Genomic DNA, 19,361 nt, shown 5'->3' on the forward strand with positions numbered 1-19,361 from the left:
TTGGCCTCCAGGTACTGTAATATTGGCTACCAATTACAATGAGATGAATCAAGTTCCAATTTTATTCTTTAATATTTCCTATGTTAAAATGCCAGCTATAGCAATATTGCTTCATAGGAGATTGTGTTAGAACATAACAGATAATATAACATATATAAGTCTCAGTGATTCAGCTTAGTGATTCCATAGGGGTACAAAATATGTTGTATACAAAATTATGTAACTCTGCAAAGTTGGGGAATGTTCTTGGGCACAGTACATGAACTAGCAATTCTGATTTATAATCAAGCTCTCTGATTATTGTGATTTTTTACACATTAATTCTTCTGATCATTAATTTCAACAAGAACACTACAAAACGATTAATGATATTTGACAAAAAGCAAATATTTAATATATCTCCATCCCCATCCCCCAATCTGAATAAACCCCCGGGTCAAGGATATCTTTGATTTTAAAAATAAAACCTTAATTTTATAAAGTTCTTTGATTTATTTCTGATATCTGTTTTTTAAAAGAAAATGTCTGTGTTGTTTTTCCTTCAGCTATATCATTTGACATTTTATTGAACTTTGTACTTGTGAATTTAGAAAATCCATGAAGCAGAGCTCAGTATACCTTATTTAGTGAGTTACCATATCTTCTAAAATTTTATCTAAAATGAATACTAGTACCAGGTACATGTTTTAATTTTAGCTGTATTTTACAAGTAATTTTGAAGCAACTACAGTGGAACTTTGTTATTTTGTACACCAGTATCTCGGATACCAGTGTAATATGGGATATGTCAAACTGACTTCGTAACACTTCCTCCTTACTTCTACCTTTGTTATCTGCAATCCATGGATATTTTGTGATGAAAATCTTTATTATCTTGAGTCTGAGAAAAAAGTTTGTCTGTATTTAGTACGACAGGATACCGCGAGCAATGATGTACAACCCCAGTGAAGATATTATAAATTTGGCGTGGTATTTAGAAATCTTACATGTTTAATAGAGTATAGTTATTTACAAATTGATCAATAATCAAATAGATTTATATGTACGTCCTCAAGTGTTAACCCACATATAGGAAAGTGCTCTCTATGAAAATGACTTACTGTGAAAATCGCTAGCCTTGGCGTGGTCTTTAGTAAATCTTACATGTTTAATAGTGTATAGGTATATTTACAAATTGATCAATAATCAAATAGATTTATATGTACGCCCTCATGTGTACTCACCTACAGGAAAGTGTTTAGTGCTTTCTATAAAACTGACTTACAGTGAAAATCGCTTACCTTGAAGAGTCCAGCTATAGCCTATAGGATTTATCAGTCCATTTCTTCCTGTTTTGCACATATTTGAAAAAAATGTATGCTAATAAAATGGGATTTATCCAGATAACACAATTACGTAATTGCTTCTAAGTTCATATCGTAGTTGGAGAAAGGGGAATGATGAATCTACAGGGAAAAATTCAGGAATAAAGTCATAAATATGATATTCATTATCATCAGATTGCCAAGCTCCTAAATAGTTTGGAATTTATTAGCATTATTCTTGAACTCTGAATGTTTAATGCTGGATTGTCATATTCAAAAACTGAAAAGTCAAAAAAAAATATTTTGTAGGCAAATCTTATTAAATACAATTTGCTACATAAAATATATTAATCATTCACATTTTAAGATTATTCATTCCTATGTTAAAAATAAAAATTCTTTATTACTAATAAATTTTTTTCATCTTTTTGCATTCTTTTTTTTTTATTATTTCCTCCTTATTTTCTTACTTTTCATCAATAAATAATTATTAAAATGGTAATAAAACACATAACTTCACATTGAATGCAGACAATAAACTGTTAGGAAAACATATTTCACCCTTTTTATTCTTTACATAATTATTAAATGTGTCAAAAATGGCAACACAACTTGTAGTAATTAAACAATGAACTCTTATCTGATCATTCATCCCCAATAGGCTAAATAAATACATTCAGTCCAAGTTTGATGCACATAAAAGATCATATCCATTTTGTGATTGCATTACATTACGGTAATTGCGACAACTCAGATCAGTATTTCAATCTCGATGTTTACCAAGTTTGTTGGTTAAAAAATCATAAACACTTTCTTTAATTAATGGACATTTACAGCATTTTCATTAAAACAAACTGTAAAGGTTATTATGCACACAACATAAGTCATCTTTTAGAAAATGCCCTATAACTGATAAAAAGGGATGAAAATCGGGTAAATTTTCTACAAGTGTACACATTAGGTATAGTTTTTAACCACGACACCTATTTATGCATCTTGCCGACACAAGTCTTTCTATGCATGCTCCACATATGTATAATTTCTAAACAGAGGTAACAACAAGTTGATGAAACAAGAATTTCAGCAAGTCTTGTTTAAAGTTAAAATTTCATGTGTTGATACAATGACCTTGTCAGCAAGTACAATTTATCATTGAGTCAAATGCTGACTAATGTATTTCATAATAATTCCAATCTTAATTTTATTTATTGATTCCTTGTGTTTTGATTGGACGAGAACAAATTCAAGAAAAAGTTTACACATCGATGAATTTTTCAACCAGAACTACTTTCTTGACTGTTGTAAAAACAATGAAAACAGATACTTCTAGTCCGTTTTAGCTAAATTATGACTACAAGAAACTTATAATAAAAAATGAATGAATGAATGAATGAATGAATGAAAAGGAGATAAACAGGACTGACAGACGGGAATATTATATTTATGTCACTGTCGGATCACGAGTGTGAATTTTTGAAATCGCTGATTCATGCTGTCAATTTCTCGACGTTCCATATCAGCTCAGTTGGTATCGTTGTGATAGGGAAAAGAAACTTACCTCAGACTCTTGCCTTTTCAGCATCAAATTCATATATTTACATCCTACAGTCTCCCTAAATCTTTGAACGAACCAGAGCAAATCGAGGACGTCGTCGGTCTGCAACTTTCGTCATGACGTCAACATGGCCATGGTCAAGGACGAATTATTTTGGAGAATATGCGTATTTACGATATTTGTTGACTTAACCAACATTCAATGAGTTTTTATAAGTTTAATTATTGATTGTTTTGACAATTAAAGTTGGATTTTATCTATATTCATATTGTATACGTTTCTTTGCGGCATAAAGTATTCCTACGCCGTACAAAATAACGGATTGTATGGCGGCCTCAAAGAGAAATAATTTTGAAAATTTAAAAAAATCGTAATTGGAATTATAAGAATTAAACGTTCTTTTTTCAGAATTTATCGATGTGTAAACTCTGCCTTTTTACTCACAAACTTTACATAAAAGTGCTTCGCACTTTTATTCAGTTTGTGAGTAAAAAGGCAGAGTTTTCACATCGATAAATTCTGAAAAAAGAACGTTTAATCCTATAATATTTATTATGCCATTATTTACACACTGAATTGTCGACAGATTTTTCCGTTATTTACGATTATGACAGAGGGCATACTGTGAGTGTGACCAGTTAGTAGGGAATGCTCACTCCTCAATGGCACCTGATCCCACCTCTGATGTTCTGGAGGCCTATGTTTGCTCTGCTCCTATTTTGCATTGTTTTATGGGTTCTTGAGCTTAAATACTGTTCGTTATCTCCATATATTTCATTCCCAAAACTTTCACCTTTGGGACGTTCTTGAACGAATTTGTCAACACAAACAGATGGCAAGCAATTATGCACAAATGAATTCTTTTACCTGGTTGGGCTCAACCTACCAAATGGTCTTTATCCCCCATTTGGTAGACAATCTACCATATCGGTGACGAAATTTACTAACCAAATGGGGGACTTTTTTATTCAATTGCAATTTTTATTAAAATATAACAAAAGTGCATTTATTTAGGCATTGGGGGATTTTAGTGAACATATTCCTCACACAACATAAATCGGTTGAGTTTCTATGTGCAATTTCTCCGTAACTTCGTAAAAACAATACCCATAGTTGTCTGTAACAGCCGAACTTCTTGATTAATTGATCAAAAAAAATCTTTGTTGTGTCTTGTTGGTTAAAAATTCAATTTTATCTAGTGATTTTTAAAAATCTCTTGATGAGTTAACTTTCCATCTCTTTTTGGATCCTCATCAATGTTTATCTCCGTAAAATCCTGTTAGACACGAGCTCCTCATGCCTTACCGTTATGGTGGGCACTTACTTCTATAAAGTTACATTTTTCCATAGTTGAACGTAATATGTGTTGTCATTTTTCTTTTAGGATGAAGTTGCTGATTCCTTGCAACCTTTTGGGGTTTAATATGCATATTACTGGTCAATTTAATGAATTTGAAAAATAATATTCAATAAAAGATGTCCAAAATGACTTTTGCCATTATTCTTGTTTTTGTTCCAAGTACATCGTTTTAAAACAATAATTGTATCATACTCCAACTGCATTTACTATTTATATGAAGAACAAAGCCATTGTGTTCAAAATAAAACGAAATAAAGGCGAAAACTTATTTTTCTTCTGATTTCCTAATTGAAAATTAACACAAATGTGCCTCTGTAGTTAAATCCGACTTTTCATCAGGTTTAAAAAAGATCATCATTTTGATTGGTTTGCACTAATTGATTGATTGCCCGGATAATCGAAATAGAAAGCAAAGGACATGATTGACAGGTACAGCATCCTTGGAAAAGAAGAGAATTTTCATTTAAAGTAAAAATATTGCATTTGTTTACATAAGCTACGTTTTTGTCAAATTTTTGAACGACTCTGCGCAAAAAATTGCACATAGAATTTCTGATTTTTTTTACCCAGAACACCGATAAATATCTATATTTTATTCCACATGGTTTAAAATTATGCGCAATTTCACTACACTCCCTGGAATTAAACACAACCAATATTGTCCCCTAAACAGGTTGGGCAAAGTTCCTTTTTCGGGGAAGTATTACTGTAAAAGGGAACTGTTACTCTTATCAGTTATAAAAACATATTACTCAATTCGGTAATTTTTGTCACATTTTTTTAATTATGCCTCAAATCCATTTGTTACATGAAAAGTGCATAAAAAATATGATGTGATGTGTTTAATCTTTATTAAACAAACCTCGCTGACCAAAAGATTTGGTCCTTCAGTGCTGCAGACAAGAGTAAGATGAGATTTAATCATTTTCCCTGTTGATGAATGGTACTAAAAGTATGGAATCTAATAAGGACATTCATTCTTAAACCATTTTAAAAGAATATCGTTTGAAATTAAATATTTCAAATAATTATTTTCATCGGTAAAAGTAGCAATGGAATTTAAAATTATTTTACAATGTCATTTAACAGAACAGAACATTTTATTTCTAATTTAGAGCCCATAACAGACAAATATGAGATTGTTATAATAATAAGGAAAAGATAAGCCAATGAATAGCAAAACAATTATACAATTAGTAATTGACATAAATCATTTTAACAGTAATCCTGTCTAAAAGGAATACATCAAATATGCATGTATGTGTAAAAGACTAATGCTACTATAACATGTTATCATTTATAAATTTGCCCACAAAATTAAGAGTTTCCTTATCTTCTGTATTGAGTAACCAATAAAGTTTTTGTTCATCATCTAAAGCTGAAAATAGTGAAAATTTATGATTAATTAACTGAAATATTTCTTTTCTTTGATGATCAAATTTTTTGCATGTTATTAAAAAATGAGTTTCATCATCTATGTTGTTAGAATTACATCTATTACACAATCGATCTTCTCGAGGAATATTGGTAAATCTTCCCACTTCAATTTGTAATCTGTGACAACTTTATACATAGAGATTTTCTGTGATGAAAATTTTTAACAACTGATAAATAATTCTCATAACCCCAATTTTGTTTGAGTTTCACATATGTGGATAATTTGCCATCAGTATAACTTTTATGACTTGTATACCATTTCTTCACATAATAATCTAATAAAATTTTATGACAAAATGACTTAAATTTATATTTCCCATAACAAATAACTTCATCTTTAATATTCAGTAATTTTCTTAATTTCTGTATAAAAGCAAACCATGAGTTCTTTCCATTCATAAAAAGCTTTTTACTACATTCATATGCATCTTTAAGTAAAGGAAATTCTATGGACAAATTTTCAAATCTATACCAACTTTTAATCAACAACCTGACAATATCATAATGCAGGGGGAACCTTCCCAATTCAGATAGGACTGCAAATTTTGTGCTTTTCTTATGAACGCCGAGAATATATTTACAGAATTTAAGGTGTATTCTTTCACAGGGTAGATTTTTAAAGCAGTCTAAGAGTCTTCAACTGTTAAATTTTGGCAGTTTAGGAATTTTTTAGCATTTATATTACTTGCACCCCACACCTCTGCATTATACAAAAGAATTGGTTTAATGGTAGAGTCAAATACATGTATACTGGTTTTAATCCCAGGGTTCAAATCAATAAAATCCTTTCTTAACTTATAATATGCTTTTAATGCTTTTTTATAAAGCTCTAATCTTGCTACATGAAAGCTTCCAGATACACTTAGGTGGACTCCAAGATATTTGTAGATAGGCACACATTCTATCATATTATTTTCAAACATTAGTTTTTGTGTAATATTACGACCAGCCTTATTAAAGATCGTGACTTTTGTTTTTTGAATGTTTACCTTTAAACACCAATCAGAGCAATACTTTTCAAGTTTAGCGAGTCTTACTTGTATACCTTTAGCTGATGAGGATAAAATAACAATGTCATCTGCATACATTAAACAATTAACAGTTTGTGTCTGAAGCGATACTTCATCAATACATGAATCTAAATATGATGGAAAGTCGTTGATAAATATTTTAAATAGGGAGGGGCTCAAATTATCCCCTTGACGGACGCCTATAGCTATTTGAAATGGATCCGAGAAGAATCTCCCAATTTTCACACATGCTTGACTATTCTTATATAATTTAATTTTATTTGTATTCTCGCCTCTCATTGGTTGATTTCCAAAAAGGAACGCATAACATTTTGTATAATCTGGTTTGGTATGGGGACACACCCCCTTGACGACCAGCTTAATCATCATATCCATGCAATCCCCTCATTTCCAGTCCTCGGAATCCATGGAAAATTCCAGATTTAATAAATGTACCTTCAACTTGAATCAATTACTCGTTCTTACCTCATGTAAACAAACATCATGGCTGCTAGATCTATGTATCAGTCATTACCTCCCCTCACTTCAAATCACTTCCGTTACTACGGTTGTATTATTGAGCGGTAAATTTGAACTTATAAAAAGCAACACAATTTTACATCAAAAGTTGTTTAATTATTTTAAAATTAAATTATAAGGAATGACTTTAATTCTTGGCCATATTATCGAGTATAATCTGGTTTGGGTCAGTTTACGCTTTTTTTATAATCCGCTTCGCGGATTATTAAAAAAGCGTAAACTGACCCAAACCAGATTATACTCGATTATAAAAAAAGCGTAAACTGACCCAAACCAGATTATACTCGATAATATGGCCAAGAATTAGAGTCATTCCTTAAATATATTACTAATGATATTATAAAATTTTGATCCAACATTCATGTTAAGTAATTTTAGCTTTAATCCTGTATGTATAACACTATCAAAAGCTTTATGAAAGTCAACAAAACATGCATAGAGTCTTCCTTCTTTTGTGCTACAGTATTTATCAATTAGACATTTTAGAACAAATAGATGATCAGATGTTCTTGCATTTTTGGTAAAACCCATCTGAGATTGATGAATTAAATTATGTTCTTGAAGAAATTTATCTAGTCTAAAGTTCAAAACACTGTTGAATAAAGAAATAATATAAAATTAAATTAGAATGAATAATCTCATGAATGAGTTAGCAAGTGCTGAACGTATTCAATCTCACAATTTCAACACAGGTATGCTTCCGTAACAAATCTATATCATAGATATATTTCATCACTCTTTTTCAGCTTTTTGCAGCAATAAATATTGCAGTTTTGAGCACACATACACTTAATAGACAATAAATATCTAGAGGATGTGAAAATATTCTTGCACTTTATCTTTTATTCAAAACAAACACGAAAATACAGGCTAAACGAGTGAAAATTCCCAAATACAGTAATGTTTTTATTACTGAAAAGAGTAATAGTTCCCTTTAGTAGTAATACTTCCCCGAAAAAAGAAACTGTGCCCAACCTGCTAAATGGTCAGTAAAATTCGTCACCGATATGGTATATAGATTGTCTACTAAACGGGGTATACAGGACCATGTATTTGGTAGGTTGTGCCCAACCTGTTTACTGCAGGGTTCTCACAAATTTTGGGACCGGGGAGGGGGAGTTGAATCTTTTGCCAATAATTTACCTTAAGTGTTTCATTGATGCAATTTCCAAGAGTGAGTAAAACCTATTTAGTTTTTATATTGACATTTATCAGTGTTAAACATGATATCCTACAACTGTGTCAGGACGATCGGGTCTCGATCAGTCCTTCTATAAACTGAAATACTTACCAATTACACTTACAACGATGTTGTCAGGATATACTGTACTGACTGCATCAGATTATCATGTGAACCTGTCACAAGTATCTGCAGTTTCGACATTAATTACAATTATCACCTCCGATATCGACCCTATCGCGCGGTATGTGTAGACTAACACGAGTTAGCACACATGTTCTGTGTACTTTTGAACACTTACCTTTTACTTGCTGTCCTGTTTGTTTATCTACGTCTCATGCTTTTTGAATAGATGTATATACCCTGTTTCGCTTCCCTTCGTTGATTTTATTCAATATCGAGAAGCTCGTGTTACTCGGAATTCCTCGGGCTTGTCGATTCCCGCCAAAAGTCAACAATATAATGATATTTGTCATTAAAATGTGGCGCTGTCAAATATTCTGACCTAAATAAAGAAATGATAGACAGTCAGTATTGGCTGTAAATATCTGTAGAATATTCCAAAGAATAAAATTAAGATCGTTTGTCTTTCATAAAAACATTAAACAAGCTGCATATAGATTGGATGCAAAAAGTTTTTATTTGTTGGTTTTTGCCCTACACCGGTAGTAGATGTGAATTCAATGAAATAACAATAACGTAACGTTGCATTCCTTAAAGAAAATTTGTAAGAAAATGCCCATATTCAATTAAAGAAGAAAAAAATTTCGTTAGATCCATCAAATCATTTTATATTCATGCGTCTGTAACCCGGGGTCTTAGGGCGATTCGTATTCAGTATGGATGGATGACTAACTCCAGTAACGTTTACACCATTTATTTGGATTCATTGATGAAATGACAGATGATAGAGTGATTCAGATTGACCCTCACATGAGGTGTAAAGGTCATCTTACAATAAGTAATCTACTGTCTACATCCTTTGATCATGAGAATTCTAATAATGAGAAAAGATTCCAATTACTGTAACAGGTATAAAATTCTGGACAAAAAATGGATGACACAACAAAGACTGCAGCACAGGAACTATACATTTAACACACAATAGAAAACTTCCCTCCAAATGTATCACATGACTAAATTCTTTACAATTGACCACACTGACCAATAAAAAAACAAGGAAAAGGGTATTCCCTCTAAATATAGATACAGTGTGCAAAAGTTAAAAATATTCACATGAGTGATACACTTATCTTAGAAAATAACTTAAAGTAGCTTAAATATATTAATATTCAACAAATTCATGATTCAAATAATTTTTCTAAATAATGAAAATAATAAATTGAATAATCATAATAAATTGATAAAAATAACTACAAATTTCACTCTGCCACACGTCTTTGTGACAGAGATCTTTAATTTCTTTCGGGAAAAAATACCGAAAAAGCAATTACGCTTAATCAACAGGTAAAATGTGCATTACTAAAAAAGGATTAGAATTTCTGACATCGGAATAAAACCACGAGAAAAACCGTTGAATCAATTATTTTGGGTACATATTCACTACAGTTATGCTTGAAAGGTTTTTTTTTTTTTTAGCGTTGCAGCCTGTATCTGCACAGGAAGCTGATTGCAAAAATAGGTCGAAGATACAATACATTGGCGTCGGAAGCCAATTGAAAGTGGGGGGACTAAAGGAAAACCTACGCAGCAATGTTCAATGTCTATACTAAGTATATATTTGGAAAAAAAGTGGGGGGGGGGTGTTAAGCCCCACCTAGCCCCCCCCCCCCCAAGTTCCGACGCCTATGCAATATAAGAAACGTGACGATACGTTTGTCAAAAGCTTGCCTCGTTAAATAGAAAATGTTCGAACGTAGACAGATTTAGTTAGTATTACTATTCCTATTCCATCGGTAATTTCAAAATAATTCTCGTTATGATTTGGTATAAATGAAAAGATTTTGATTCCTGTCAAAAATTACATTTACAGATTTCATGCAAAATATAGAATTTTACATTTACAGATTTATTGCAAAGAATTTTACAGCGCAAATCAAAAATATTTTAAGCAACCGTCGAGCATTTTTTTTCTCGTGTAGAATGTTAAAAAATAAATCTTCTCACAAAACAAATAAAATCCATGTCGTGTCTAACCTTGTTAACGCTTGCATTCAATGGTGGCAAGAAAACTAAAGCGATACTTCTTTATGAAACTGTAATGCAAATGATTAAAACGTGCATGTGAATGTAAAAATTCAATTTACAAGAAAGTTTAACGAGAAACAGAGTACATGTATATCAAAATAATTAGTTTTTCTTACATAAATTGAAATATTTCATTGAGGTTAATATTTAAGTCTAACAGCCAATAAATGGATTACATGTTCTACGAAAATTGCCCAGCCTTAAATGACGTGCAGAAATAAGATACAGTCGTTATTCAAGAGATTAAATTCTAATTCTAGTTTCATCGATCAAAAATTAACAAGCTTCTTCAGAGAATCTGAACCCCCCGCTCAAGGAGTATCCCCCCATCCTTAAGGAAATTAAGATGACAGGCATGGATTGGGGGCGGGGGTCGAAGAGGGCGGATACTTTAAGAAGGGAGGGTCGGGGCATAGGGTGATATTATATAAAATTTCATTGCAAGAGCTCAAAACTTCCTGAGATATCGCCCGGAAATGTATGAATGTATAGCCTTGACCTCTGACGAGTTGACCTCAAAATAAACAGGGTCAACATTAGGAAGTTCACTGCAAAGCTCAAAGGTTTCCGAAGATATAGCTCGGAAACGAAAGTGTTGAAAAAGAGAAAATACCAACTTAGCCATAACTTCTGAAAGGTTGATGAATGTTCTTTTAGTTTCACATGTGTATTCATTTTGTGTCAAGAGCCAGCAATTTAAACCCAGTCACCTTGACAATGGAGTAAAAAAATGGGGGGGGGGGTCAAAGGCCCACTGCCACATAAAGAAAACGATTCATTATTTCTTAATTGTGTATATTTTGGACACAAAAGTAGGGGAGGGGAGGCCGGTCTCCCTCTAAATCCGCCAGTGATTTAGCCAAGAAAATCAGCACATTCCTAGAGGGCTTTGCACTGAGAGGAATATGATTTTTCTTGGCTGAATAAACCATCTTGTTTCCAAAAATTCATGCAATAAATTGTTTATCATACCAAAACAAACAAAATATTTATAAACAAGAGGCCTATGGGCCACATAGCTCACCTGAGCAGATTGGCTAGGGAAAAAAGCAAAAATCGGTTAAGTATTGAAAAGTTTACAGAGTGTGTGTGTGGGTGTTGGGGAGGGGGAGGGAAGCTTGAATTTTGAACTATATCAAGATAACAAATGCTTTGCTGTTCTTGAGCAGAAGAATTTGTCCTATTTATTCAGCATTTGCAAATGACCCTGATTGTGGCCCCACCCTGACCCCAGGGCCCTCATATGAACCAATTTGATTTTACACTATCTGAAAATGCCTCCATATCAGTTTGACTAATCATAGCTTTTCTGTTCTTGAGAAAAAAAAATTTCCTATGTATTTTAATGTAGAACTTTGATGCCCCATATTGTGGACCCATTTGAACAAACTTGAATCTACACTACCTAAGGATGTTTCCATGTTTATAAATATGCCCAATCATGGCTCTCATGTTCTTAGAAGGAATAGTTCTAAAAGATTTCTCTATGCATTCCTATGTAAAACTTATCGTCCATTGCGGTCCCACCTACCCCTGTGGGTCATGGTGTGAACAAACTTGAATCTACACAAACTGAGGATACTTCCACAGAAATATGACTATATATAACCCTTCTAATCTTGAGAAGAACATTTTTAACAATATTTTTCTGTTTTTCTATGTAAAACTTTGATCTCCCATTGTGGGCCCCATCCCACCCCCAGGGGTCAAGAACTCATGATTTGAACAATCTTGAACCTACAAAACCTAAGGATACTTCCATATAAATACAAGTATGACCAATCATGGCTTTGCTATTCTTGAGTAGAAATGTTTTAAGGAATTTTCCTATGTAAAAACTTAAATCATCCAATGTGGCCTCACCCTTCTCCCAGGTCATGATTTGAACAAACTTGAATCTTCACTACCTGAGGATGCTTTCATATAGGTTTCCTCTTTCATGGCATAGTGGTTCTTGAGAAGAAGATTTTTAAAGATGCCATTATTTATTCACTTCTTCCTAATTACCTCCCCTTGAAAGAGAGTGTGGCCCTTAATTTTTACAAACATGAATCTCCTTTACCCAAGAATACTTTGTGGAAAGTTTGGTGGAAATTGACCCTGTGGTTCTTGAGAAGTCGAAAATGTGAAAAGTTTACAAACAGACAGATGACGCAGGACAAAATACCGGTATAATGAGTAAAGCTCATTTGAGCCTTTGGCTCAGGTGAGCTAATAAACTCAAACCTATAAAAAAAACATACCGTATAATCCCTCTTTACCACCAAGGCACTTAGAAAATTGTGAAAAGGGGCTGCTTATTTTGGTCATTATTATATATAGTGTTATATTTTAACTTCATGAAATCTTTTGAAAAATTTTATCTTTGCTAAATAATTCATTTATCCATCAAGAAATCAGAGAATAAACAAGGAGAACAAATTTTGCTGGTAACTTTCATTTTTGGAAATACATAATAATTAGGTCTTTCTAAAAATCTTTCACTTTCAGGGATACTTTATCTACTATACGTTACCCAAAAACCAAGTTTCATTTTCAAATTTTTCAAGCCGTTCACGTTAGCTTTGTTGGTAGAGAGTTCACTTTTTGATCAGGAGGTCGTGAGTTTGAATCTTGGCCGTGACTGACCTAAGTCGATAAAAATTGGTAGCAACTGTTCCTTCGCCATGCACTCCGCACTTGAAGTGAAAGTTGCAGGTCCTTCAGATGAGACCTTAAAATCTGAGATCCCATGTCACAGCAGGCATTCGCACAATAAAGATCCCTCACTGCTCAATGGCCCCGAGTGCTAAGTAAAGGTCAAAATTTGAAATCCATACCATTGTATTTGGTGAAGTTTCAATATGATTGAAAAATTCTTGAATGGGACGTAAATTATGATTTTTATCACTGTACAGGGGGCCCTTATTTCCTGACAATTGAAAAAGACCTAGGGGCCACTTGTAGGGGCAGGGGCAGATAATGGGGATTATACGGCAGCTTTCACCCTCTGACAATGCCAGTCTTTTGTGGATATCATTCACTTCTTCAAGACCTAACTGTTTCCTCTTCACACTACCAGAGTATGATTATACCTTCTCTGTAGTATTACTCTATACCTAGATTTGTATCTATCTGACATCTGTTTCTTCTACCATTCACAACCTGAACATGTCTAATGCCCAAAACCTGTTTTATAAGTTTGTCTGAGTCTCTTTGCACTTTTTATGCTGTGCTCTGTAGCATACAGAAAAGATACACACAAAACTACTTATAAACATAATTTAATGCATTTTAAGAACAAGACATACCACTCCTCAGATCGTTTTGAGGACATTCTTTTCATTAGCCCTTCATGTTCTTTAAAGTATAACACAACATTATAAAACTGTTCATATTAAGAAACGTTATTCTTGACAACTAAACTTTATCCGACAACTAGATAGTCTCCTTTAATTTTGTGGGGAGCTACGGTAAGATTGAGGGGGGCGGGTCCCTTCCTGATGCGGCCCGAGGAGTCGTAATGGGAGCCGTGGCAGGGACAGTACATTCCTCCGGGGTGTGCGCCTTGGTCCTGGAGGGGGATACACCCTTAAAAATACAAAGAATGTCAATAAATCACAGGAAAAAGAAACATGTCATCCCAATAAATCTAAGACAAAAGAAACATTTCATCCCAATAAATCTAAGGGAAAAAAACATTTCATGCCAATAAATCAAAGAAAACAGAAAACTTTCATGACAATATATCTAAGGAAAAAAACATTTCATGCCAATCAATTTTTCATCCCCACAGAAAAAAAACAATCCCAATCTAATTTATCTTCACGTAGACAACTTGATATTTTTTTTTCTATAAAAGTCGCATCAATTTCCATTTTACCAAGGCAATCTACCCAGTAAACAGTGTTTCCAGTAACAAGCCAAAATAAATTAGGGTAGATAAGAAGACAATAATTTTATTTTTAACTTTATTTTTTATTTAATAAGCATCAATTAATCACCCAATACTAAGGGTTTTTTAAATCATATATACATACACATTTATAATTGAACAAGCACAACAAAACAAATGCTAACATAGACACATTACTACAGTACAGTGTCCGAGACAAGCATTTTATTGACCACACTAATAGTCTATAAGAAACTAATAGAGAACAAATGTAAGGTTCAAAGTCTGAAATATTAAATGATAGGGTATGTAGATGAAATAAGACTGATTTTGGTTACTGGAAACCCTCCGAAACATACACATTTTTTCAGCCTAATTACTTTACTATTTTACCTAAATGTGTACAGACTCCTATCAACACCATCCACTCGGGCTTGAGTGATCGGTCCGAGTCGTGCTGGGGGTCTCGGAGGGACAGGAGGTCCACGGACTGCTCAATCTTTATCTCCTCCTCTGTTCTGTGTCGTACAAATAACGGCATCCCCTTCCAGGTCGTGAGTATACTTGTTCCCACGGGGATATCGGTCAGCTTGACTTCCGTCACTGCCATGGCCCTGGCGGCATCGTTAATGTCCAGATAGCCCACCAAGTCCTGTACCAGCTCCTTACCCATGTAAGCTGTGGCAGCTGTCACCCCTGCAACAATACATGCATCACTCAGCTAAAGGTGAGATCTCTTATTACAAAGTCTACAATCATTTCTTACAATTCAATTTTTCAACCAATTTTTCTTAATTAGGTTGCATTATTATGTTCATTTAAATACAAATGCTTTTGATAATCATATTGTAACTGTACAGTATATATATCATACCCTTATTATTTATATCAAGAAGAGAGGAGAGTCAATGATTGGCTGTAAATATCTGTAATATCCTACCTCCTACTATGGTATAGGAGAAGACCTTCCTTGTGGTATCATTGGTGTCTCTCGGGACATTGGCCTTCTGGGAAGTCAGAGTCCGGTATTTGGAGAAGTCGGGTTGTGGGAGATCAGTGTGGTAGCCTCTCCTGGCTGCAGACAGTAAAATAACACTTTCATATTGCTGATTAATATGCAATTAAACATATATTTTTCTTTAAATATGCACTTTTCGAACTTCATTTTGGTAATGCAACTATCATTTGCAGAACTGTCAAAATTTTGAAATCTCTTTCAGACATGATTTGGTCTGACAAAGTCAAATGTTGCTCTAAGAAAGTGTCCATCAGATGACAAGGAAAATTGTGGGTAATGCACAAAAATTCCATGGAAAAAATGGTGTAGGGTTATCGACGGCAACCCAATTCTCAGAATATTTTTTAATGAGTTTTAATGATTTAAGGTAAACAATTCATTTATGACAGTAAAGCACAACATTTTGACTTATGACTGGCAAAACTTTTTCATGGATTTTTCAAATAAAAATCAAAGTTTTCAGAGTTTGAAGCGAGGCACAAAGGAATTAATGGCGGCTAGTTAGGTCCCTTCTCCCCAATTATACTACATACCGATTTTGCTAAGACTGCCTAAACTCCCTGTGCTCCCTTTCATGACTTTTTATGAAGATGATTTAAGTGGAATGAAGATATAGCTAAAATTTGCTAAAATCTTAGTTTCAAATTGAAACCATGCATGTTACGTGTGGGTAGTTGGGCCAAGCAAAACGGGGAAACTCTACTCAGTGAGCAGAAAAGACAAAGATTTAACAACATGTACGTATTTCATTCAAAATTACATTAAAAAAAATTCTCTCTCTCTCTCTCTCTCTGCAAAAATAAGGGGGGGGGGGGGTCAAACCCCCCTTTTGGATCCGCCAATGGCATTTGCTATAGTATACTGGTGTCTCATTATATCGCGGTACTTAATTCTTTTGCATAAAGTATATATATATAAATTTTTACTATAACTACTTACATCAAATGATAATTATAATTCTAACTTTGGCCTAACTTTTTAGTGTCCAATTATTTTCCAAGCTTGCATCATTTAATTTGTGGTCTATTTTTAAAACAGGAAGCCTTATGAACCTCCTAAATTGGAGAGTCTCATTGTATCGCAGTATGGGAATACACATCATCATGGAAACTTGTAAATGACACAGACTTCAATTTTTATGTAATTCTACATGAAAAGTAAACAACTGCACAAACTAAAGACTTTTAAAAGATGAACTTTATTATAATTTTTATGAGGTTATAATTTTAATGGTCTAAATATAATTAAAACGGAACTGGAAGTCTGAAAAATTCGTTTTATTTGAATATTTCTTTTTCAAACGGATGTACCGTACTTTTTAATCATCAAAAAATTAAACATTCAGACAACATTCATATTGTCTATCAACAAAAAGAATATAGGCTAAGTAATGTATCCACATTTTTGCAATATACTGCGATACAATGAAACCTGCAATATAATGGGAATCGAATATACTTGTCAGGTCTGGTACAATCACTAGATTTAGCTACGTAGCTTGATTTACCTACACAGCTTTATTTACCTACCTGAGGTATCTTTATTTAGCTACCAAATTGATTTATTTCTTTTAAAAAGCATTTTTCTCAGGGTGTGCAGAAAATATCATTTTGATGCAGTGATCATTTTCAACTTTGAACTCATCTGAAAACAACTCATGAAAAAATCCCTCTTGGAAAAATGTCTTTTTCTGTGCAATTGCAATCAAAGTTCTGAAAGTTTTGGGGCTATGTATGACAGTTAAAACAGTTACTCCTTGAATGAAATGACAAAGAAGTCCAGTTCTGGTTAACACGATAATAGGTCGGTAATTGTTCAGCACAATGTTAAGTAATCATACTCAGTCATGCCTCACCGCGTCCAATAGAGAGGACAGTTAACCAAACAATGGAATTACATGTTTTGCTCTAAATTGTCCAAACTCAGCAATGTATAAACTATCTCTGCTTTGGATTGTTTTTTTAAGCCTCCCTAGTATAAATATCAATAGTCATTTAATTGCGACTTTTTGTCTCTTTTTGATAAAAAGAAAACTTTTGAAAACTTACCTTGAAATAGCTAAATAAAGCTACCTGAGGTAGGTAAATAAAGCTACGTAGGTAATTCAACCTACGTAGCTAAATCTAGTGATTGTACTGGACCTGCTTGTAAATGTTATTAATGTCAAAGTCAAAGCCTGTTTAATGCTGGCAGAATTGCGCTCGACTTTACTGTCCCGCCGTTAAACATATTAAAGTTATAAAATAAACAAAACTAAATACATACACAGACAACTGACAGCGGCAACCCTTGCATTGAACGACTGTAATTCAGGAGAAGTCTTCCCTATCACTGGAATATTTGCCGTTTGGAACTTAACTAATGGCCCTGTATTACTTTTGGTTACCGTGTGCGAAAGTCTTGAGACGGCTGAAGCTAAAGGAGCTCGAACAGTGTTTGGAAACATCGACATTGTCGCCAAACTGTTACAAAAACCGTCTTGGCAAGGTTAACGGATGTTAAAGGGCCCGTTTTTGGTAGCTATAAATCTAAATTTTATCTTCCGGATGGAAATGGAAAAATGTCCCAGTCTGAGTAATATGATCATTGATGACCACCGATCGGTTTCTATTTTCGTTGCAATTCGATGTAGCCATAATTTCGTTTGTTCATTTTTTTTTCAATTGAAAAACCGATATATTTATTTAAAATCTTAACTGTAAGCTCAATTTTCACGATTTTTTTTCTAACAAATGCAAAATGATTGTTTTAGATTTATTGTATGTTGTTTAACGTTCCTCTCGGGAATTTTTCACCCATATGCTGATATGGAGACGCCACCACTTGTCGGTGGAGAGCTACAAATTTTATCCTTTACTCGGCACTTAGGGCCATTGAGAAGTGAGGGATCTTTTTCATGCCAACACCTACCGCGACACGGGACCTCGGTTTAAATACGGTCACATCCGAAGGACCGGTCTCCACGTCCCACAGTGGGATTCGAACCCGCTCCTTACTTCGCGACTCTAGAGCAGAAGCTCTGTCCACTGTGCCACGCGGGCGACTTGTTGCTTTAGAAAGTGCCAAAGCAAATTCAGGGGCATTTGTGGGGTATAAGTTAGGACTTTGACAGTTTGAATAGAAATCAATCTGATTGACAGATTAAAATCAGATCCTATGATCCGCTCACATTAGCATGATGAGATCGCTACACAAGGGATTCTTGTGTGAGGGGATTATATCATTTTACTATGGAAATGTCGCCTACCTAATATAAGGTGACGACGTACGTAAACCCAGGTTTACATGGTGGGTAAACACAGGTGTAACAGACACAATTTATTGCTGGGGATCGAACCCGGGCCCTCTGGCTTGCCAGTCCAGTGCTCTACCAATTGAGCTAAAGGGTTAACCCACTAGCCCAAGCTAGCAGGATGCCATGTATCTTACTCTACCACAAGGTATCTAGACAAGGAATTTATTGGCATGAAAAAGATCCCTCACTTCTCAATGGCCCTAAGTGCCTTGTAAAGGATAACATTTGTAGCTCTCCACCGACGAGTGGTGGCGTCTCCATATCAGCATATGGGTAAAAATTCCCGAGAGGAACGTTAAACAACATACAATCAATCTAAAACAAGGATCTAGAACAGGTACAGCGTAGAGCGGCCATGTTCGTCTTTAATCAGTACACGGATACTTCCCCCGGGTGTGTAACATCATTACTGGAACAACTAGAGTGGGACTCACTCCAGCATAGGAGAACAACACATCGACTAGTCCTATGCTACAAAATAAGGAACCGCCTGGTGGACATCAATCTAGACAAGTACTATACACCCGGGGACAGAAGAACTAGAGGTAACCATAGATACAGACAGCCTTGTGCCACCAAG

General features: G+C 34.1%; 2 protein-coding genes across 2 annotated transcripts in view; both read right to left on the reverse strand.

The window, feature by feature from the left end:
• LOC134237506 (CD109 antigen-like) overlaps nucleotides 1-8,820 on the reverse strand; it is a 164,484-nt gene extending 155,664 nt beyond the window's left edge. The window contains exon 1 of the mRNA XM_062719593.1: nucleotides 8,688-8,820. The gene's annotated coding sequence lies outside the window, so the exon portion shown is untranslated. The remainder of the gene's footprint in view (nucleotides 1-8,687) is intronic.
• A 5,021-nt stretch (nucleotides 8,821-13,841) lies between these two features.
• LOC134237496 (uncharacterized) lies at nucleotides 13,842-17,992 on the reverse strand. Its single transcript, XM_062719583.1, has 4 exons — nucleotides 17,752-17,992; nucleotides 15,409-15,543; nucleotides 14,862-15,164; nucleotides 13,842-14,164 (listed from the first exon to the last, which is right to left on the reverse strand). The coding sequence occupies exons 1-4, from the start codon at nucleotides 17,936-17,938 to the stop codon at nucleotides 14,001-14,003; spliced, it is 789 nt and encodes a 262-aa protein (XP_062575567.1). The 5' UTR covers nucleotides 17,939-17,992; the 3' UTR covers nucleotides 13,842-14,000.
• Between the last annotated feature and the right edge of the window lie 1,369 nt (nucleotides 17,993-19,361).

Source organism: Saccostrea cucullata, unplaced genomic scaffold, assembly GCF_032062105.1.
Source record: "Saccostrea cucullata isolate Sc308-1 unplaced genomic scaffold, CSIRO_AGI_Scuc_v1 ctg289, whole genome shotgun sequence".
Classification (NCBI taxonomy): Eukaryota; Metazoa; Mollusca; class Bivalvia; order Ostreida; family Ostreidae; genus Saccostrea; species Saccostrea cuccullata.